This window comes from Anabas testudineus, chromosome 9 (genome assembly GCF_900324465.2).
Source record: "Anabas testudineus chromosome 9, fAnaTes1.2, whole genome shotgun sequence".
In the NCBI taxonomy this organism is placed as follows: Eukaryota; Metazoa; Chordata; class Actinopteri; order Anabantiformes; family Anabantidae; genus Anabas; species Anabas testudineus.
The window spans coordinates 3,338,150-3,362,643 of record NC_046618.1 but is presented as its reverse complement, the minus strand read 5'-3'; the positions used below and the strand labels follow the sequence as shown (position 1 = coordinate 3,362,643).

Sequence of the window (24,494 nt, the reverse complement as noted above, 5' to 3'; positions counted from 1 at the left end):
TTGAACCATACATACTTGTCTGCCTTAAAGGCCCAGCTCGCCTGTGCATTTTTAAATCAATCATTCACTGCAGTTAGAAGTATTTCTACGTTTATTTCCTGTTGTTTTTAGAAGTTTGATGTGTGCTAGTTACAGGGAGTCAGACAATGAAAAAAAATAAAATAAAAAGGGAAATGCAACAATAAATACACCTCTTATACCCTCTCTGTGGGTAATGACTATTTACCAGTCTTCTCTTTTTTAAGTGTGCTTATACACAATTCAGCCTCCTCTTGTGAGTGCTTTCATCAAAATACAATGATTAGTATTAGACTGCCATGACGTTAAGTGAATGTAAAAAAAGGAAACTCAATTAAGTCAAGTGAGGATCACTTTATCAGAATGTGATTTGTTTGCCGTCATAAGTAAAGTTGTCTGTAGTACTCATCAGGTAACATTCAGGAAACATACAGTCATGAAGTTGTACCAGTGAGAAAGGTACAAACAGCTTGGTACCTTCATCATGACCCTGTGCTAATGAGAATGATGAAGGGGAAGTTTTTCTAATCCTTAAGCCTTTGCTACACCTGCATTTCAAGTGGTGACATCTTGCATTGCTTTGTTATCTTTGTAAGTTCAGATTTGTGCAGCAGCCAGACTGAGCTGACCTTCCTGGACATGGATTGCTGGAGCCCAAAACAGAGGAAGCCAAATACAGGGTCTTGTTAACTGTACATTTCACTTGTATTTAACCCCACTGTCCCATCAAGAGCATAGCTGCTTGGACAGGAGTGGAATACACTGCAGGACAGGTTGTGTCCAGGTAATGTACACTCTCACTTTCTGCTAACACGCAGACTTACTGGACTTCCTCTGGAAAATTCAATGAAGAAATTCAATGTAACTGAGATAGAAAGAAAGTAGTAAAGGGACTGGAAATGTAATTTAGATTCTTAAAAAAATGACTCTGCATTTAATCTCAATTTACAGTATGGTGGCTCTCACACCAAACTTCCAACACTACTTATTCTGTAAATGGCTGTGTCCCATTCTGGTGTGATTCGGCTTGTTTCAACAAAACAATACCAGGCAAAATGTACTCATGTGGAAGAAGAGGAAGAAGTTGGAGCTGGGAATGACGTCACAAACGAGCTGACTGCAATCAAGTAAATCGCCAGGTTACCATAACAACTCCAGTTCTGGTCTAGTTAGGCATTGTTAACAAGAACCCATCAAGCAACTTGTCCACAGAGGTGCTACAGCTTTGATGCACAGAGCATCCATCGTGGATTATGAGGCTTGGTGACTTTGAGTTGGATTTTTGACTTTAGATGTATAGAAATTTCCCATAATTGCCAATAACTTCAAATTCAGACTTCCCAGTTTATATTGGATGCACCTGAACAACAGCAGGTCCTTAATGAGAGATCATTCCCACCCTCTCTTGCCAAAAAATAAGACGCTGGAGAACCGCACAGTTTAACTGGTAAAAATTCAGTCAGATCTTTGGAGTCAAGTGAAGGATGTGGCTCAGTATGCAACTGACAGTCAATGTGTCTGACCTTGCTCCACATACATACTGTATGAATGACAAGTGAATTTCGGTTTGCCTGCACCTAGCACCACATATCATGCATTTGGACTTTCTGTGTATACTGGGGATACAGTTCTGTTCCTGATTGTGTTCTCTAACACAGCAACAGGACCAGAACATGTGGGCTTTTTCACTCTCTTGTCACATGAGAAGAGACGGGACATGCGCTTAGATCTAATCTTGTCTTTAATTAAAAAAGAAGTCAAGCATTTTGCCACAATGGTGTAATGAAACATGACACTGATGTAATGAAAATTGTTAACTATGGCCAATACACGGAGGAGCAGGCCACGCCAGCCGCAGAGATTGTTTACCATAAGGCTGGCGAAAATCAATTCAGCGAAAACGGAAGTTGCTGCAATCCACTTACTAGCAGAAATGTGATTTGTATGCACACAAGTGCCCATAGGAGTAATGAGCTTAGAGGAAACCTGTTAAGTAAATCTTTTTGTGCATTTGTGTAGTGTGTTTCTCAATAGTCCAGATTGATCAGGATAGACAACACGCTGTGTATCGCATCTGTTATTTGCAGAATACAATTACATTTTGGGGAGAAAAGCAAAAGTAACCAGATTCATTTTATCTCACGCTCTCTGTTTGGTATCAATCATTGGATTTGTTGTCAGAGTTGTGTGAAATTAGTTTAACAGTTTGCTAATTCTTTTGAAGGAAAATAGATGTGGAAGAGTGGAAAGAGGCAACGGGAGAGGGGAACAGGCATCCAACATTTGCAATGCCTAAAATGTCTGCACGACAGCCTGAAGAGGGCACGAAAAAGAAGATAAGGCATCAGCAGCTTTGTACTGCAGGTAAGGGATGGTTTAAGCAGCACAGAATTTAAAGTGCACATATTATGCAAAATCCACTTTTGGTCATTTCTGTACAAATATGACTCTCTGGTGCATGTAGACACACACCGAGTGTGTTAGGAGTGTACTCCCTCCCTTTTATTTCAAGTTGTCTGGCTCTGTAGAAACCTGTCTCTGAATGAACGTTTGAATGAATGTTAATTAGTGACTCTACACTTCCTATAGGTGTGAGTGTGAATGTTTGTCTATCTCTACTGTATATGTCAGTCCCGTGATAAACTGGTGACTTGTCTCAGGTGGAGTGTAGGCTGATGAAAAACACTGGCCACCTTTTACTACTTTCTTTCATACTGCTGGTCACATTAACATTTCGTTTTTTGACGCTTTTATCCAAAGGAAATATCTAAGCTAGGAGACGAACTTTAAAGTGAAGTGCTCTACAAGGAGCTGTTTCAGTCAGAGTTCTGTTTTTAGCACGTTTTTGAAAATTGACAGTGAGGCAGCTGAGCGTACAGAGGTGGCCGCAGAGCTGAAACATTCTGCCTGTGGTCTTTTGAGGTGAGGTGAGGGGACCACGTCGTTTGCTTGCAGAGCACAGTGGACGAGAATGATTGTAGACCAGCATGAGGGAGTTCAGGTGGGCTGATGCTGTTGAGCTGTTCACTTTGTAGGCAAGAGTCCAGGCTTTGAACCTGAGGCTGGCAGCTACAGGAAGCCAGTGCAGAGATCTGAAAAATGTCTCCCAGATTATAGCATAGTGTACACATGTAATGAACAATTAAATAAGTAAAGCACACATACAGAACGTCAACTTACAGTAAATAGAACAGAATAGATGTAGTTAGTTATATTACATCACTGTTAATTAGCAAGCCCACTGTCCCACTACCCGGCAGGTCTTCTCCCAGACTGTTAAAGAACACATCTGTGCACACAACCATTTAAATTTCATCACTTACAATAAACCAACTGTTGCTGAAATATTACTTTGTGAGAGCAAAGGGGCCCCAGCAGACCCTTAGCTCCCACCGATTATGCCGTAGGGAACAGAAGCTCTACTATGTCACCTTGCTGTCACACAACAGAATCTATCAAACCTCACTCAGCAGAGGCCCCAGACACACGGACAAAGTATACACAGCAACTGATATTGTTTGAATTTCTGGGGCTTCTGCCTTTTCTCTTCCTTCAGTGGACAAACACACTTCTAGTGTGTATATTTCATGACTATTAGCCTGTGTGTGTGTGTGTGTGTATGAAGTGTGAGCATGAATACAAATGCAAACCAGTCAAGCAAATATTTAATGCATAGAAATAACCCAGGCTGAGCTCACTCTCAGTCTACGCCATATCGTCAAATGACCACCTATAGCACTGTAGACGAGCACTAATATGCAGATAATCTGAAAGATAGAATCAGTATCAGTATTCATAATGACTGCGTGTTGGGTGCAAGGTCAGCTGTTCTGTTGTCTTTGCCTGTCAGCTGAGGCAAAGTAACAGTGGAGGTAACAGGACGCCTCTCCCCACGCTGCCTTACTGGCACTGATCACAGGCTCATGTCGTGAGAAGCCCAATTTAGTGGAAAGAGAGCACAGAGGACAAGGTGTGCTCAGTCTGTGATTTCCTCTGTGTGTGCTTAAGCATGTTTCTAATACTAGGTATGTGTGTGTGTGTGTTTCTTCAGTGTAATATCATTATATTGTGATAGCAATTCTTGTAGTTCATATGAGAGGCAAATATTCTCTGAAGGATAAGATGAGGAAGATCATCCAAAACAAGTTAGATTTATATGTTAAGTTTAGTGAAAGTTAAAGGTTAGGGTGGTTAAGGGTGGGGGTTATAGTGAGTCAGTGAAAGCAACACTGAGCCAGCTGCTACACATGCTGGCAGTGACTCAACAAGGGCCTGTAATGTCCTAGTATTACAGCTTCGCACACGCGATTTCGCTGCCACGATAAGCGTGAAGTGACATTTACCATTCCTGTTGTTGGCTGTCATATAATGTATGGATGAAGTGTTAAAATCTACAATGTAGTGCTGTGCAGATGATGTCACCTGGAGGTGTTTGTTTTAGAATGTCTTAATATAGGAAAGACAGAGGGACGTTTGGTACTATTCATATAGATGTGAAGTACAGCACTTCGTTTCTTAGTTACGCAGGTTTGAAGTGTGCTCTGTGTGGTCTGGAATCAGCTTCTCCACCTCACAGTGTAATTGTGATTTGGTACTACAGACTGATGACGACTCGTTTCAGCTTCTCATTGTCTCATATGCTCGGCTAACAAGAGCTGCCTCCCACATACAGAGCAATTTGTTGCCAGACTTCTTTCTTTCAAAAAGCCCCGCAGCTCTCCAGCATGAACTGAAGTGGCACCTGTGATTGTGTCTTTCTCCAAGTTTGCTCGAAGCAACAGGCTCCAGTATAGACACATATACAAATGTATCTCACAGGAGATAGGTAGGATTTCTATTCCTCTGTTCACTGGTGTTCTGTGTGTTGTGGGGTTGTGTTTCATGTGTTAGGGTTGAGCAGTTATCTATAACCGTGAGCACGCATTCACAAACAGTGCCATCTATTAATACTCTCCTGTGAGACTGTGCAGACAGCAGACAGGTCACCAGACAGCGTGCAGACAGTGATGGCGGTGACGGGGCAACGCCCATGAGGAGAACGGCATTGTGGGACCTGCCCCTTAGGGTCGGCCATAATCAGATGTGTCATCTACAGCTTCAGCTGCTGAGCTGAATGGCTGCTGTGTTCTCACTCCGACCTTACGAGTCACTGATTACAGTTTCATTAAAAAAGTAATAAGTGCAGCAGGCATCCCATCATGAACAATGACACTGATGCCACACTGTTCATAACAAACTCTATTTCCATGGAGAAGTGTTACCAAGGCAGTAGAAGGAACAGGGCGATAGCGGTCTGGCAGCAAAGGACAGCAAACATGTTTGCTGATGAGCTAAGAGGTTGCCATCAGCGGCACTGTGATCAGAGGCACGTTGCTGTGTGTCTCGCAGAGCTGGCACGTGTGCGTCACTGCGTAGGTGTTTTTCTGCGTTTGCTCAGCTAGTGCTGTGTGTGCGCAATCTATGGAAGCTTGCACGCGGACACGTCGGCCGCCAGATATGCCGGCGGGATAGCAAAAAAGAAACAAATGGCAGAAATTGGAGGTTTGCTGGGGCGGCGTAAAGTGTAAAAGAATCACTTCCAGTCATGCTGCATTTATCTTGTTTTTCTTCAGCTCCTTTAGAAGTTTGCCTAGCACAGCAAGGTTTCAGTGTGTGTGAGGGGAAGATTAAAACATGCATTTTCATGACAATGTGTTCCCCTGCCTTTTCTTTGATCGTAGATCATGGGGCGAGGGTAGATGAAATTGGTGCGTGTCGGCAGTAGTGACAGTTTTTGCTGTTCCCTCTGCACAAGCAATGCATAAAAACGGAGTGTTAAAATGACTGATATTTATATTTAGTCTTGTAAGTTATGGAGAGCCTTTAGTTCTATTTAAGCAGATCAAGGAAAGATGATATCTGGAGGAAAGGTGACGAGTCAACCCACACTGTGACTGAGCTGCCTGACCGGGGCCACATACTGCCTGTAAATCATTCAGTGCTTGTTTGAACCTTCCTTTACGCTGGTGCATCACAACAATTAAAATAATATCTGGAAAGTATCTTACAGTAAAGTATGAGTCTCATTGTGTCCAGCGTTAACTGAAGGAGGAGATATTAAACAATATATTTATTCAACAAATGAACTGTCTTTGTGGAAAAAAACCTATTGTTCACAACAAAGTCAACTGTGTCACCTATAAATTGGGTTTCTATAGATGTTTTTGTGCAAAATGCAATTGCACTTCAGAACTGAAGCACAGACCTTTTCTCGGTGTGGTGAGGTGTAGCCGTCCACACACATGGATCTGTCTATTACCAGTTCTTTCTGTTTGAGGACTGGAAGTCCACACTTGGAAGCCATTTCTTTCAAGTGTGCGTGGTTTCTCCTTCTGAACAGATGCAATTTTCAGCACATCCCCCTTAAAGTACTAATACTTATTACCACATGAACTGAGGGAAAATATTGCTACTGGTTCATCTACACGAGGCATTTTTATAGAAGCACATTGGTTAAACCCAGTAGCTTGATTCTGAAAGGTTTGACTTTATGCTTGACATCTTGACTGTTTTTCCAACATTTCATCTTTATTGTCAATATTTTGACTTTATTCTCAACTTGGTAGTGTTATTGTCGACATTCTTGAAATGTATTTTTTACATTTTGAATTTCATCTTGACATTCTGACTTTATCATATGAACTTGCCTTGTTCCTCACTTGTAAGTCGCTTTGGATAAAAGCATCTGCCAAATGACGAAATGTAAATTACAGACATGATGATGAAACGATATTATAGCTTTATTCTCTCATGCAAATAAAAAATAAAACCATTTCCTGTTACTAATACTCAGTTGTAGCAAGCACATTACCCATTATTCTGGATAAACCCCAGTTAACACCTGACTCTGGCCCACCAACCACCTTCTTGTGTAGTCCTTTATAAATACAGTATTCATTAAAAAAATAGACAGGGTTGACAGAGTGTGTGCATATGTCTTAAAAAATGAAAACTGTTCAAAGATCAGTCATATCTGTATTCTCTCTTTTTTCTCTTTTGGAGGCAATAAAAACATAACTGAATGTATAACTTAAGTATTACTCTGCACTAGATGTCTGCTAACATTTACAGCTGCTCGAAACAGCCCATTAGAGAGACCATAAAAAATACATCTGAGAAATGCAGTACTTTCCAATGTGAGAGAAAATGAACAAAAGTAAAACAAAAAAGCACATTATGGTGCCGTAAAGTAAAGGGGGAGGAAGAGCCTCTGAATATACAGTAGATGAGACTTTAACCCTGCACGACTCTGAACCATGAACCAGAACATCCCATGAATTACTGGTTCTAATTTCAAACTCAGCCCTCCAGCTGAACTCTCTAAATCCGCTGCTACTCAAAGGACTAACAATATAAAATCAGGTCTGCGTTTGGCTACTTAAGGGGCTGATTGAACAGGCTCTTTCATTTATAGAAGAAGTCGGACGGCTGACTTTTAGAGACGTCGGAGTCAATGGCGCAGACAAACATGTGGCCGGTCCTCCAAACACACACCGCAGGTCCTCCATCTGTTGTGGTGTGATAAACAGCTAAAGCAGGTCGGGTGGGCATTCAGGTCTCTATACACAATAAGCTTTTCATGCAAATCATATTCTGCTTTGGTGTTAGATGGGAGGTTTGCCCGACTGCTGTCAGACACCAGGGTGTTTTTCACAGCCTGCTAAGTGGGGGTAAAAGCCGCAGATACAGTAGTGAACTAACACGAGAGTGAACCAAGTAGGAACGGTTGTTCTCGGTTTTTACATAAGAAGCTCTGCTTCATAAAATTAAACTAGATGATAAATAACGTGAAATGAAGGCTTAAATCAGACTGAAACCTAACTGGTAAAATAACAGTTCACACAGGAACCGTGCGTCTAAGACACACTTTTCTAAACCTATTCTTCTACTGTCCTGGTTTTGTGTGTTGATGTTTTTTGCTCTGTGTAGCACTCGATTAACTGTTCTTAAAAAGCATACGTGGTCTTTTTGTCTGGTGAATTCGTACTGATAGGATTACAAAGGGAAAATAAACACTGGATTGAGGTCTCAATCAAATCTAATCGTCCTTTTCTCCTGTCCAGCTCCTCACGTTTGCCTTTCAGAGGAGGAAGAACGTAAATCCCTTATGATGTGCCTTCAACTGGTTCACCACGAAGCACAAAAAGCTTTCATGCTTTCACTCAGCTCTTTCTCATTTACACTGAATACAAACAGCATCCTCCCACATTTGCTTTCGATTCATAATTAACGGCACACGGCGACTGCTCCGCGGGGAGACACACTCACATCTTTTTGAAATCACACACGGTGTACTCTGGCCAGTCGATGTAGCACACCACCCGGCCGGGGAGCTCGTCTGTGTTGGAGAAGTAGTACTGAGGGAAGGCCAGGAGCAGAGCCAGCACCCAGATCACACCCACCACCACTTTGGTCTCCGTGGATGACATGCGCTGCTGCAGAGGGTGGATAATGGCCATGTACCTGCAGAGTGTGAAGGAGCGAAGGGGAGACGACTCAGTGATGAAGACCAACACCTGTGGAATAATGTGAGCCGCTATTTTCTGGCTGACATGGAAACTTATTATGTAGAGTGACAGAATGTTCTAATTAGACACGAATATAAGAATCAAAACTAAAAAAAGAAAAGAAACCTAAACAAAAGGATGCGAGTGCTGAGTTCCTTTATGTCAACTGAACATAATTGCTTTCTTTTTTTTAGTGAACAAAGCATTGAGCTACTGCAACACAGCTACTGTACTCTTAACTTAAACACGTTGGCTTTTCTGCTCTTGCTTCCACTGATAACTCAACTAACACCTGCTGGATCTCGCTCTATTTTTAGCACAACAATGTGAGTCTCAGCAAGAAACTCAAGTACTCCAATTTCCTCAAATATCCTATTTGACTGTCAGTTTCACGTGTTCACATGCTTCTTGGGGCATCAGTGTAGGACTTGTTGCCATTTCTTATGCTGCTGTGAGACAGAAATCCGACTTGCAGCTCTCCCCAGTACATCCTCTGAATTGCTCTGTTTACCTGATGCAGCAGTTCAGGTACAGAAGACAACAAATGAGACAACCCTGTCTCCTTGAAATGACTATTATTATTATTATTTTATGGCAATTTTCAGCCTTTTTAAAGGAAAGATAATACCCTGTTTCATCAAATATAACCTTAATGTGTCTGACATGTTGCAAAACGTTTTCTAAATCTTCACAGACGAGCTCATTCATTAGTTTCCCCTAATATCTGCACGTTCAGTCCCATAAACAGGGAACTCACGCATGACATTTCAGCAGTTTCAGTGCTTGTTTACAAGGAAGAAAAATGGTCTTGGTTAAATACTGAAAAAGTCCAAAGTGACGTTTTTGTGCTTTTGATGTTTAAACGTAAGCATACCTGGAGCTGAATATTAACCCCATGACCTCCACAAGGTACAAAAAGGTTTTATTTGCTTCACTGAAAAATATGAATGTGTTCTACTAGGATTTGACAGCAAATATTGAATATGGTGACTTATTTCATTTTTTAAACATTATTTTAAATGTTCAATTACTTTCTCTCTGTAAATCAAGGGTCAAGGCTGTACACATTAAAAAACTCCTTCAGACAAATCAGTGGTTATCATTGGTGTTTGATTATTTCAAACATGACCTGAGTGACCTTCGTTTAGACAAACTGCGTATCTGTCTGATGTGAACGTAAACACTGAAGCTGCTGCGTGCTGCATGCTGTGTCAGAGAGTCAACTCAACACATGGGAATAGGTGACTCAGAGATATTCTGACTTATTCATTGTGGTGGCTGCTACTGGGTGCTGTTCATAGTGTCATCACTTGCGCACTTAACAACATTTAACAGTGTTTCATACACAAGCAGTGATCGTAACACATGTACACACTGCATCTCACTGTAAATCATCTCTAAGCATATGAATTAGATTTGTGTGTTTATTCATTGTTTGAAGGCTGGAGGAGAGGATGAAGAACCGTACTGATGAGGGATTCATTGTTCAGTGTGTTAGAATGGTGGAGTTATTCAGCACCTTGATGGAGGCAAAGTGTAAAAAATAAAACCAACCAAAAAAACCCCACAAAATCTTATTAATTTAAAATAGACTTCCTGCACGGTAACTTAACACGACCTGCAGGCTGTGTAAATTCCCACTCTTGCCCACACAGCACCATGTGAAACTTTTTAAACCAATATCCTTTTATTAGGTTTCAAACGGCACAGGAAGCTTTGATTTGCCAAAAGTCATACAGGTAAGAATTCATATTAACACTACAGTTACATTAGAAAGAGCGCACAGCATGAAGTAGGATTCTGGTCAAATGATTCCCCTCAGTGTTTGTGTAATTACTTCACACTGTCATATTCATGCTCCTAATCAGAGAGACAACAGAGTGCATGAATGACTTGAAATGACCTCGTACCACATTAACACTGAGCCTCATCAGGAAATTGGTTTAAACACTTTTGCTGGCAGAATCCATTTCCCCTCAGTAGAAATACAGTACTTCAGCGTGTGAGGGGGAAATCACTGGCACTTTGCCTCGGTTCATATTTTATTTGCATAGATGTTTCTTAAGTTCATCAGAGATTTGCTTGTGTTGATTAACTGTAATTTAAATCCTTTAATGCTGTCAAACACAATAAGCTGCGAGCCACATTTATGTATGATGCTGTGCTGATTTCTCAGGGACACATTTAAAATGTATATACATAATATATTAAAAACACTGAGCTCCAATATTTCTTATTGGTTATCCAGATTGCTGCATATTCAAACTTTATATGGTCTGGAATCATGTCCTGCATGCTGTGTATTGTAGGGACTAGAGCATTCACATTAGTGTTATTATTTTTTGGCTCCATTTTAAGCAAAGCCCTCCAGTGAAATGCCTTCCTGAGCCAAAGAGGTTTAATTAAAGGCTTAATCCCACTAATAACCCAAATGAATCTGCTAAATGGACGTTCTCCCTCTAATTATATCAGAGACAAGAGGAGGGCTTTGAAATCAAACGCTCCCAGCGGTCTGCTGAAAATGGGAGATCACAGCCTCGCCTTTGCTTTGGCTCCGCTTCAAACGCCACTGGCAGCCATGTGGCTTTCCTTCATGTAGGTGAGGCAAAGTTGGGCTGATGTCAGTCTGTTGCAGATGCAGATGACAGCGGCTTGCTCACTCGACAGCCTAAATCATCATTAGCCGTTCTGGCACGCATGCACTGCACTTTGACTGAATGCATCCTGGACACCAGACCAGACAACAGTAGCAGTGTAGTCATTAACGTGTGCACTTAACCTGTGGTGACTGTTCATCATGGATGATAAAAGAGTCTTGAATGGAATGGGATGACATTAGAGGACCTATAATAACATTATCAAATGGTAAGATGGAATAGTTAATGTAAAAAAAAAAAAGAAATTATGTTCCATATCTGCAACTTGTGTTCACTTATGTTAACTGTCAACATATCTGATTATGTTTTAGTTGTGTAGATATCTAATCTTTAGCAGACAGGATTGTTTATTGCCCAGTTAAATAGGCTCATTTGCAATAAATCCAAAACACATACGATTAACACATAAACTGTTTGAATACAATCACACCGAGTTTATCAGATAACGTTTGCATGTAAGTTATAAATAATTAAATTAGATTCAATTTGACTTTTAGTCAGCTTTAGCAGGCAGGTAACACTGTTAAGATAAGATAAACTAAGATAAGATCAACTTTATTAATCCCCAAAGGGAAATTCAGGTAACAGTCAGTGGCTTAGCTTAGCATAAACACTGGAAATATGATCATTGATGACTATACAACCCATTTCATTGTGTAGGCTCTGGTCATGCACCCCTCTAGATGATTCAAAATGCAGCAGCACATGTCATTTTTGTCATACAGACAGAGAAAACCCCACAACAACAAACCTGAGAGGCCAGTAAACCAGAGGAAACACATTCAGGATCAAATGACCAGAACCTACTTTCAAATGCAATTTGGAGAAAAATAAAAAATGAAAAAATCACTAGCAGGTTGGAAGGCAGGCAATAACATTTGTCACTATAGCTGCTTCTTTCTTGATCACTTCTGTCTCTTCAGGAAAACAGTGTATTAGCCTCATGGAGTTTATATCGAACTGTTGCATTGCCATGGCAGCTTAGGTGCTATTTGTGAATAATTGGAGGTGTATATCACCCAAGCTGCTGCTGCCTGCCCATGCTGCCTGCTGCCTTGTGAGAAGGTACCCTATTGAGAGGGATCAGATATTGCCCACAGACAGATATTTGAAGTGCAAAGTCTCAGAGGTGTGGTTTTCAACATGTGAAATGAAAGGGAGAAGAACACAGAGGTGTAGAGCTCTGTGCCAACAAGCCTACTACCTTTGTAGCCACAAATCCATAAAAATGAAATACCCCTTAGCTTTATAGAGTTTTTGGGTGAGGAAAATTGAGAGAATGTATTGAGTGACTCTGGAAGGACTGTGTTATACGTCATCCTCTGTTTGCAGGCAGCACAGCAGCCGTCCGTCACAAGGCGTTTGCAGGTAACATTGAATTTTTCTTTTTAGATTGAGTTCTTACTGTAGAGGGATATGGGCCTGTTGTCATCCTTTCCATTGATTCCATCCATCATTTGAATTCATTCCATTATAAGTGTGGTAAATCGAATTTATGTTAGACACTGGACAGTATGTCGTGTAATGCTCTGAGTATAAATATGTTCTTTACCTGTAGTATTCACATGAAGTGACCTGATATTCCTCGACCAACTGTTTGAATTGACTTTGCATTTGTAACAAATCTGTAGCAACACTCCAGTGCCAGTTCTCTTTCCAGGACCAAATTACACCCAGGTCAGGAGGGATGTCAAATGGATCAGAGGATACTCAGCTCTGTAATTTGTCATAATCAATGAAAGAGAAAATAACCAGAATCATTGTATACTGATGCAAAAAAGACTTGACAGACAACCAATTAGTCTTTGAAACACATAATTTCTGGATTTTTTCTCACAATCATTCTTAAGACTTTGTTCGATTCGAGCATGGCTGCATGTTAATTGATAAACACTACCTGTCCACACATCACGCATGGTGGTGGTGGCAAACTAGCAATTTTAGGGCTCTTGACCGTCCATTCAAACCAACTCCACTCTCAATTAAAACTGTCAGTGTACATATATATATACCATAATTTAAGAATACCTGATGAAAGATAGCATCCCATCAATAATAACAAAAGGGCTACAAGTCACTCAAATGCCCTTAAGCAAGTCACAGCCGTTTGTCAACCTCTAATTGCAGCAGATTTTCCAGTGACAGGAAATGACAAGTGCTGATTGGAGTGCTGTTTATTCACTGAGAGGTGACATGGCTCTGAGGCAGCTGTTCAAAATTATCTAAATGTGTGACACTGACTCTGATGGATGTGGATTTACAGACTGACACTGGTGCTGTCTTTTGAAATACTCCGAGTGAAATAAGCGATTTTGATGTGGTGCTACTCACTCGGGGACAAAAAAAAAAAAACCTGGCAGCAACACAGTGTTCAGTGCAGCGAAACAGCAAATACACCAAACAGGTTCAGCTCTAAAGTAGGACCATTAGACCTGACAACTATGCGTGTCACAGATTTGATCATGCCACAGGTTGTGAAGTGACACTGTCCTCCCCATAATACAACCTAATAGCAGAAAAAATAGCCAATATGAACATCCGATATTGTCATGTTATGAATGTCATGTTTGTCATGTGAAGGTAAGAAAGCAGTAATTCTTAAGGTAAACATTACTTTTAACTAACGGTCCAAATGAGTTTAGTGTCTGATCTGTTCTTTTCTGTCCTAACACCCAATCTTTGACTCTCATCAGTCACACAAACTTTCCTAAGCCAGTGCTGATGTAAATGAAAAAAATGCTAAATGCGCAGTTTCATCTTTCTCGTGTCTATGTCAGCCCGACGCGTTTTTCTAGTTTTGTCACGTCATCATTTTGAAGTGAGAAAACACATCGTTCCACTTTTCTCACACATGACACGAATCACTGAAAAGACCCAGAACGAGAAGGATGACAGAGGCCAGAATAATTTCTTATGATGATCACGCTTGGAACAAAATGATAAATGAGAGAGCAGAGAAAATGAAAACAGAAGAACGGAGGGGGAAAAGAGCAGGAGAGGTGGCAGCTGGAAGGTGTTGATGATTTGCCGTGCAGTAAGTGATCTGCAGTCTGGACCTGGTGTGACTGAGACAATCTGGCCGTGTCCCTCGGCCACAGCTACTGTATAGGTGGAAAGAAATGGACCTAGTCCCGTCTCAGCCCATTACTCTTTCATTTGTTATCAGTCAAGTGAGCGGCAGGCGAGAGCGTACCAAGCTTTCAGGTGTTGATGAATGACTATTGTTCTTTATTCTCTAAACAACTACCACTGAACTGCGCTTAAAAGAGCAATTCACCCATTACCTACACAGACTACCATGCATCACTGATCATCCATACTGCAGAAAATACAAAACACTGTAAAATGGTGTATCCACCTTTTCCCCACTCAGCCTTATCTATAGTTTGTTTTTGTTTTTTTTTGAGAATTTCTAATAACATATTTCCATTATATCAACCTGGTGGAAAAAAACTGCTTTAAATGATCATGATTTGTAGTTGTATCTAATCTTTGCTCTGTTTACTAATGCATGCTTAAGAGCTTAATGTCTCAACAGGAAATGATTCTCTATACTTTAATTTCTCACCAGTCGCTGATATCCAGCAATTAATTCTGTGTCACAAGAAGACACCGGTTTGAGTTCGGGGTCACAAACAGACAACTGTTTGAGTCTACTGACGCTTTTTTAGAACCACTTTCTATTAAGGATGAATAAAACCTGAAATTACAGCTGAGGAAGGTCTTCTCTGTCCATTCTGGCTCAGAATATGTGGACTTTATGTGTATAACTGGAATGGTATCCTGTGAAATATAATAAAAACATGAAGCCAAGACTAAAGTGTATTTGTACCTCGGATAATGACAGCATCTTCTCAAACAGTAGCTCATATAACACAAGCTTTTGTTTGTTGCTGTTTCTGTACTAAAAACCAAAACAGGTCCTAATTGATCTCTTTTTCCCTGCTCCTCTGTCTTTATTATCTGTTTTATTTAGTAGAATTTATTTTTATTGTAAACATCACTCCTTTCTGAATGCTGGGACTCCACCTCTGACTGCTGTCCCAGTGTGGGGTGTATATGAACAGCATCACGTCACTTACGTCACTAAACAACTGTTAAAATGTCCTTGAGGAAACTAGGATTTTAATATAATTTTTAAAGCAGGGTCTAGGAAGATTAAGCAAATTAGACCACTGCTTTATTAAAAGTGTGATGTTCACTTTTTACATGCGCAGCAGGTTTTTTAAAATGCTGCACAGTATTTGACCAAACTGTAGCGTTCAGCACCACAGACCCCACTCTGATCAGACCCTAGTTGCTTTGGTGGAATTGCTGGTAAAGAACTAAGATCCTCAAAATGTTCCTGCTCTGTGGGAAAGGTTCCTGCGGTTGATACAAACTGTATTCACAGAGAATGTAAAATGAGCTTTAGAAGCAGAGTGAATACAAAGGTGGTGTGAGCTGATGCAAAGACAGTTTCATATGTGTGAAAAATGTTATAGAGGTACACAGGTGGAAACGTTCCATCTGTCAGGTGTTAAACAGCTAAATAAAGAAATGAAAGAAAACAACACACACACACACACACACACACACACACACACACACACACACACACACTTTTGCTTGCTAATATATAAGCCATTTTGACTGAATAATAAATATGGTTGACACATCTGACTGCACCCTTGATCAAGCTGTGGTTTTAATTATGATGTCTAGTTGCTATCTTGGTTGCTGCCTATGAACGTCCAGACTGAAAAGCATTGTGAGACTAACAATTTCACCACTTTTTATGTACTTAGGGGTGAAATAAAAGTACTAATAGTACTAAATAAAGTTCTAAAGTAATCGTATGGGCATGGGTTGACTTGTTTATGCCGTTTTCTCTAGCAACACAGTACAATCAGCATCAGATGCAGCACAGCAGCATTAGCACTCGGCTGCGCTGCTGATCTAGGGGTAGTAACGTGCTAGAACACCACAGGAATCGTCGTAGCAGACGTGGAGATGACGAAAATGTCTTATCAGGTGCGGCACAGTGCTCCATCCCCCCTGAAGAGACGCCTTAACAGCAGTGAGAGATGGCTGCAAGTGATGGGTCACAGTATAAACACACAATCTCTTCCTTACACTTCGCCACCATCATCCCTGACACCTGCAGTAATTTAAAAATACCTTTTCCTACCACAGACACAAAGGTATGATGCTATTGATGTGAACTGAGCTCTTCTCTAAAGGGTTTTTAAATGAAATCTTCGTGTTGCATGACCAGGCGTCGGGGGAAAATCACCACATTTACAGCTCCTGGATGCTATGTCAGGTTCTATGGCACATGAGCATGAGCTTGTCATCTGAAGCTGCCTTTTCATTCCACTTCCTCTATCTCTAAAGCTTTGACTTCATTAGAAGAAAGGTCAAGTCTGTTGCTCTCTTGCAGAGAGAGGAGAAATGCAGAGGAATTACGAGCATTTATCACCTGAGATGTAGAGGTTTAACAGAGACACACGCAGTGGTACGTGATACATGTGGGGGGGGGGGGGGGGGGATACAGCTTTGAAGAGGCAGCCTGAATTAATCACATAGATGCACAGTCATACACACACACACACACACACACAGAACAAAAAATAAAGATGATGGATACATGTGTGTTGTAAAAGAACAATTCAGCGATGCACTGACGTACACACACTTAACTAATGGGCACACACACACAGGCATATTCTGAAACACACAAACATGTAGCAACACAAACCCACCCTGAGTCACTTAACCATAACCACGTACATGCACACACACACACACACATGCATAGCAGCAGAGGGCTTTTTATGCATCTAATTGAATTCGCTGTCATAGAGAGACATCAAGTAGGGAAGATTTGAAGGAATACATCTCCCAAACCTCCGACTGTCTCAGCTCAGCTGCTGGACTGTTCATCATGACACGGGCAGATAAAAGCTAACAGACTTATTTACATGCAATATCATAGTTTTCTTTTTACCAAGACTTAAGGAAGGTTACTGTGAATTGTTCCCCCCACTCACTCATCCCCACACGGCGTCCTTCAACATGCAATTAAGAACGGCTCCTCTACATCTTTGTGAAAGCATAGGAGTGCACTTATACAGTAACTTACAGTTATGAAGGGGCAAATGAAAGAAAAGTGTTTCACTCAGTTTTGAAAGGGGTTTTTCTCTGAAAGTTCAGTGGGTTTTAACACTCAGCAACCAATGAAGCAAAGAAATGTCCCAGCAATGGTGAATGAAGGATTCACCTGAATCGTTTGTCCTCTTGTTGTTTGTTTGTTTGTTTGTTTGTTTGTTTTTCTCATCACTTCTCTGCTCTGTGCTCTGTCATCACTGTTACACTGTCATCATAATATAAGTAGTAAAAAAAAGATCAATGAATAATTCTGATGCTTTTATTGTGCGCTGTTAGGAAGTCATTACATTCAATGGTATTAACATTGTTTTAATTCATTTCATCATTTATAAATGGGATCATACAAAGCATTTCATTAGTCATTATTTTACAAGTACACACTAGAACTCTCTTACCTGTCCAGAGCAATGGCAGTCATTGAGTAGATGCTGGCAAAGACAGCAGCGATCGGAAAGAAGTTGTGGAAGCGGCAGTAGACCAATCCGAAGTACCACTCGTTGTGCACAGCGTATGTGAAGTTGATGACCGTGTTGAAGGCGGACATGGAGGCTTCAGCGAACGCCAGGTTCAGGAGAAAATAGTTGGTGACGGTCCTCATGCGTTTGTGCGCCATAATAATCCAGATGACTGTAACATTACCTACCACGGACACGACAACTATACAACTGTAGGCAATGGCCCAAAGCACGATTCTCCAGACTGGCTGCACAAATTGGTTCCAGTATAAGGTCCGGTTATTGGTTGTGTTGGAGCTGTTGGTCCAATTTGGCACATCGGTAGAATTAAATAAAGGATCCATTTGGCTGTTTGGCTGAAAAAGTCCCCTTAAATCACTGGTTATTAACCCAAATCATTACACAACAAAGGTAACGATCCCGTGCCAAATACAAAGTGAGAAAAGTTTGACAAAGCTTCGCCGCCTCACGCTCACTTGAAAACAGATATAACTGAAGTCTGAGGAATGGTCACTTGAAAACCTCAACCTGGAAAATACTAAATTGTGGAATTCAGTATTTATGAGGAAATTTGAATAAATGTCTAGCAATGTTCAACTTTCCCTCGTGCGTAAAACGAAAAGGCGATTTTTACGCACATTACAGCGCATGAACAGATCTACGTCCCCCTAACTGGTCTCTGACAGAGCTCTGCTCAGTCCTCTGTGCTCTCCTCGTGGTCCTCCGCTCAAACTGAGCGGCTGCGCACCAGCATATGGAGCGAGCCGCTGCGCGTCCGTCCAATAGGCAGCTTCTCGTACTATGATGATGCGTGAGTCCAGGTATGTTATTCATTCCATCCAATTCAGACCGCACGGAGAAGCCGACTGGATTATCATGTCTAAATACCTCTGATGTGATTTCATTTGCTCATAAGCAGCGCGCAGCACACACGCAGGCGACTGAAGGAACGAATTTCATTATTATTATTGTTGTTGATGTTGTTGCTAATAATTAACATTTAGAAATCCCATTGTTAAAACGATTGTTATAGTAACGTGGATACTTTAGCAGCATATATCGTGAATAACCTCTAAATACAACTACAACAAAGAAATGCATTACTTCTAATCATGGTGTGTAGTGAGGTACCACCCTCAGAAATCTCCCTGTCTACCCACTCATTGCCCCCTCTTGTGGTCTCCTAAACCAGACTTTTTATTTGGAGATCAGCTCCTTCATATGATATCAACATGTAACATACTTCAGAAGGCCACTTTAAACATTTCACTTTAATATTTGTATGTATTTGTGTTTTTGTGCATTGTTTTTCATAGTTTTTCATGCCTTGAAATGCCAACTTGGCAAGTGATCAACTGTGCTGCATTTACAAACAGCAAACACAAACTCACTCAAAGAAGTACTCACATTTGAGTACTAACTACATACTGATAAATAAATGTAATAGAGTATAAAAATACACATAAACACCACTAAGAAAGTACAATACTATGCAGAAATGTACTTAGTTACTTACCATCTCTGGCATCATGGCTCTATGGATCACAAAGTCTGATGGCTGATTTTATGTCGGGTAGTTCATCAATTCAGTTCAGAGTGAAATACCTATAATAAATACAAAATACTGTTCACGGTTCCCAGAGGATGAATCCTACAGTCTTTGGTGATCGCCTGACTCCTGAGTAAAATGTCTTAAATTTATTGGACTGAGTTCCAAGAAATGTGGTAGAGCCTTTCACATTCCCCCCAGGAGGAAATGTAATAAAGTAATTGTTTGTGCGCTTCTGACTTCAATCTAGTGACATTATCATCAAGTCAAAATCTATCATTTCTTTGTCTAATGCCATTCAAATCAACCCCAGACTTTACATTTTGTTGAGTGTTAACATGCTGAACATGTTTAAATTGACTTCATGTGCCTAACAACATACTATAAGTGAAGGTGATGCTCATGTAGCAGAGGACTCTATTAGAATAATATTGAAAAAAACAAACAAACAAAAAAAAAGCTTCCCATCTTTGACACTCCAGCATTCTCTGCCTCTCTCTTCACACCTCTCATATTCATCACACTGCAGGCTATCGCTTCATGCAAGCTTGCTTGTTAATGCCAAGTATCCAGGCCCTTGTATTCCTCTTGTAGGACCTATTGTGCGTTGGTGTATGAAATAAGGCTCACTTGAACAAAGAGAGAGCAAATTTATGTGTGTTTCCTGTGATTGAGGAAGGATGAAAGGCAGATATGCAGCCTGTCAGTCTAGCCCTCCATCTGTTTGTCCACTTTGTCCACTTCCTGAGAGAGATAGCTCCACAATTCTTAGTAATTCTTGATTGCCTTGAAATTTCACATTATTTTGTCCCCCCTTTTCTAGTGTTATCAAGTTAAAATTACCACTTGAACAAATCCTTGATTCATGACAATTGCAAACGCTGCATTTACATGAAATTGTCAGCAAATTCATGAACCTCAGGGTGACCCCAAACTTTCCCTTTACTTTGTCCCCATTAGAACCATTACCACTAATATAACTTTAAGACAGAAAAAGTAAAAAAAAAAGATTTGCATGTTTGATAGAAAGATTAGCAGGCTCTTAGTTCATGTTGGAGGTTGTGAGAGCAGCTTCACCCTCCTGTAGTTTTGGTTTTCACATGATATCACTGAACTGTTTCCCACCCAGGTCAACAGCTGCCTAATGACTCCAGTAACATACTAACCGGTTATCTGTGGTGTCCAGATGTGGCAATTCCCTTCGTTTGCAAAAGGACATTGTTTTTCTCTTGGGAGACCTGTCACTCCACTCTGCATGGTGCCTTCCATCACAACTGACTGCACCCTATGGTAGAGGAGGATTCATAATGTTCATCCTAGTTTGTCACTTGGATTTAAATTGTTGTTTAAGCTCTTGTTCAATACATTGCCAAAGTCTGTAGCGTTTATCCTCTGGAGACAAGAAATTGTTAAACAAACATCTACGACAATTCATCCAATAGTTACTGAGCTATTTCAGTGTGGACCAGAATGGCAGATCAGTCAACTGACAGACCAAACAATTGCCGTTCCCCCAGAACCACAATGCTATCAAGGCTAACAATGTACAATAACTACTGCCATTGGTTGATGTGTGTGGAAAAGTTGCTTGGATAGCTGTAGTCCAACTTTTTAAAGGTGATATTTTACTGTGAGGTTTAGAGGGAGAGTGGTATTATTTGATGCTTTAGCGATAAAGGACAACTTGGATCAAGGTGGGGTTGACATGCTGTAACGTTTTTAATCACAGGGCGTAATGTGGTTATGCAGTTTGTGCCTCAGACTAGATAAACCAGAAGGCCACCACACTTGCAATGCTACAGTATCTTTAAACAAGAAAGCAATGATTTAAACCTTGGGAAGAACGAAATAGTCATAATGCTCTTGTTAGAAATGCATTTTCTTTGTTTTAGAAAGAAAAATCTAGGTGTCTCACATTAGGGTATCAGCCCTTCTCATCACTGAATCGACTGCTTAGACGACCTCATCGCCTGTCAGGTGTATTCAGTGCTAACACAGCCATCCTTCCAACAAGGTCAGAGGAGAGCAAAACCAAATTACACTGAGGTCAAATCAGCTTTTCTTCCAGTTTCCTGCAAACAACTTAACTTAATTATGTTTATCCAGCTTTATAGTTAGTTCAACTTCAATATGAAATAAGTTTACCTTACTTAACTCCATTAGTGTTACCTGTTGGTATATTTTAGTGAAGATCAGTCCTGTGTCCTGGTGCCATCTGTGACTGGTCCCTGTCGCTGGTTTTCAGTAGGTATTGACAACTACATGCTGTAGAGTCATTACAATTTGACTAAACAACAAAGGTTATTTACATATATCCTTACATATTTTTCAGTGAAAATCAGTAGTCAGTCATATTCTATCTATTTAAGAAAGTTAAGGAGAAGCTCAATTCTCTTTAGCTTCCAAAAGCTGTCATCAGCACTGATCCTCTATTTATGGCTGTTGGCGCCATCTTACCACGGGCTGTTGTGATGGAAAGGGGCATTGTGTAAGTCTGAGGTGACTACAATAACACCTGGAAGTCATTGAAAGGGCCATTTTATTGTATAGGAAAAGTAAAAGGGCAAAATATGACAGCTCTATCTTTGCTGTAATAGGTCATATTGATGAGTGCTGTCTGATAGCTTCTATTCATTCAGCTGTGTATGTCCTACCTGAGGAAATTCAATCTGTAAACACTGCATTTTTAATTTAGATGAACATTAATCTAAAGTATTGTGTAGTTCTCCGGAAAGAACTAATACATAGGCTATGACAAGTTGTTCAAGAAATACAGTTCTGCATCTCTCTACAGTCCTTCTTGTCATCATCTTCATCATCCAACTCTTTAATTCCACTAAAGCCCTTGACCACAATCATGGTGCTGTGATTCAGTCAGTGCAGTTCCATCAGCCAAGACAGAAACATTTCAAGTTTCAACACAGATAGAGTACTCATGGGAATCTCACAAGCAGGCAGGAGGGCGGGCGGGTGACTTGCTCCTGATGAGAAATACCAGATGGTAGGAATCCTCAGAAGTAATAAGAAAAGCTTGTTATTACCACGCTTACTAATAGTGGAGAACCATCTGCCAGAACGCAGTTGGACAGTACCCCAGAGGTTTTGTTAGTATGATATTACTGTAGGTGGCAAAGTCATTGTTAGAAGTTACAACTAGCCTCATTCTTCATTAAATTGAAAACATCATCAGGATGCTGTGTTGGAGTCGAGGGCGAAGCATCAAACTTTAGTCTCAGCTGGCCGCCTTCCCCCTCTTACACATTTACAAATTGGTCTTTTCCTTTATCAAAATCTTTTTTCATGCTTTTTATAATACAAAAAAACAAAAGGGATATGGCAGAAAATGTGGTGAAAGAGAATGAGAAACAGACTTAACCACATTTGAAGTGGGGATGCTACACACTCTCACTTACAAATAGTACCATAAAAGTTTCTGAAATAAAATTGATTAGGTACTTTTGATCACTTGGAGAACACAGTTTTCTTCATGGTTGTTGCCTAAACAAGCAAGTTGCATTCATTCATTTGTCTTTTGAAAAAATTCTACTAAGACTTGTTTTCCCTCAAGTTCAATCTTCCTCCTTCCTATTTTGGTCTTCATGACAGTCTGATTTCTATTCTCTTCGACGTCATTTGACTTTGATTTTCCTCAAAACATCAACACAGCTATGGCATTATCAGACAATCTGTTTATGTCTGACTTTATTGCTAGAACATCTCCAGCTCAGGGAGGGAGATGGCCCCTTAGAGGATTCAATTTATTTTAGATACAAAGAACTGCATGTCAATTACCACATTGACAGGGGCCCTAGTAGTTAGGTTCGCTTTGACGTGCCATATGCCAGCAGGGGCCAACTGATCACAAACAGGAGGAGTAAGAGCATTGAAGAGGGTGAAGATGAGAAGTAGAAGAAAGAAATAAGGAACCAGAATTACCAGAAGAAGGCATATGCTCTTGTGGGTTAAGTAAGGCCATTGATCAATTTACATGCTGGTACAGTAATACAATACGTCAGGCACACAGTGGCTTTTAATGAAGCTATCAAATAGTCGATTTTATTTATATAGCACATTTCATTACAAGTAAACTCAACGTGTGTCATATTAAAATGCGTGTTCAAACAGCAAGAAGCCTGTATCTCCTCTAGTTTATGTAAACCAGGATAGCATTGCTTCTATAAAGCCAGTATGTGTGGACCTGTTTTGTTGCTGAAAGTACCTTAAACCAGACATATTTAAATCACATTGGAAAGCTACAATATGTAACTTTGGGAAAGTGAATTAGCGGAAGCATGAGATTTATACATAAATATCTCTCTCTCTCTCTCTCTCTCTCTCTCTCTCTCTCTCTCTCTATATATATATATATATATATATACAGTATATTTATACTAACTTAATACTTACCAGTCAAGCAGAAATAATTGGGCTTCTCTGGCTGGGTAGAGGGGTGAGCATCACTCACAAACCTTTAGTAGGAATTATTTCCGCATGGCTGCCAGTGCTGTTCTGTGAGTTTGTGTCTCAGGAGCCTTTGACAGCACATCACTACATTAAGTATATTTTTTCTACTAAAAATATTTTCAAAATAGTTACACACTGTAGCTCTAATCCTGAGACAGAGTTAAAAGAAAGAGATTTATTTATTCTCTTTTCCATTGCCCAAAAACAAAAAAAGTGCAAAAGCTGATGTGATTATCTGCTTCAACATAGCTGTAAATGTTACCATGTTCCTGTTTCTGGGCTGACACATCCACTATGTAGTGTTTCCATGTAGCTGGTTCCAAATACTGTGCCAGAGTTTAGGGCAAATACTGTCTTGCCATTGATGATAGTTTACAAGACAACTCAGACATTACATAACTATATAATAATAATATATCATTTTATATTGAATTTAAGTCAAGTTTATTTATATGGAGATTATCCATCCTGGAGCATGACACAGGTCACAGTGGAGAGGAAAAAACTCTTTATGGAAGGAAACCTCCAGCAGAACCAGGCTCAGGGTGGGCGGCCATCTGCCTCGACCAGTTGGGGCGAGTGGACAGTAGAGAGTGAACAGATAGGGCACAATCAGGGTGAATGTCAGCAGCTTCTTGGTACATCCAGCCAGTGG

At 40.4% G+C, this 24,494-nt stretch overlaps 1 protein-coding gene across 1 annotated transcript in view; it reads right to left on the bottom strand.

Annotated features, from left to right (window-relative positions):
- tacr1a (tachykinin receptor 1a) overlaps positions 1–18,376 on the bottom strand; it is a 32,693-nt gene extending 14,317 nt beyond the window's left edge. Inside the window, exons 1-2 of the mRNA XM_026342389.1 lie at positions 17,767–18,376; positions 8,326–8,520 (exon numbers count right to left, since the gene is read on the bottom strand). Of these exons, the coding sequence (XP_026198174.1) occupies positions 8,326–8,520; positions 17,767–18,170 (599 nt within the window). The 5' untranslated portion in view covers positions 18,171–18,376. The remainder of the gene's footprint in view (positions 1–8,325; positions 8,521–17,766) is intronic.
- Positions 18,377–24,494: the final 6,118 nt, after the last annotated feature.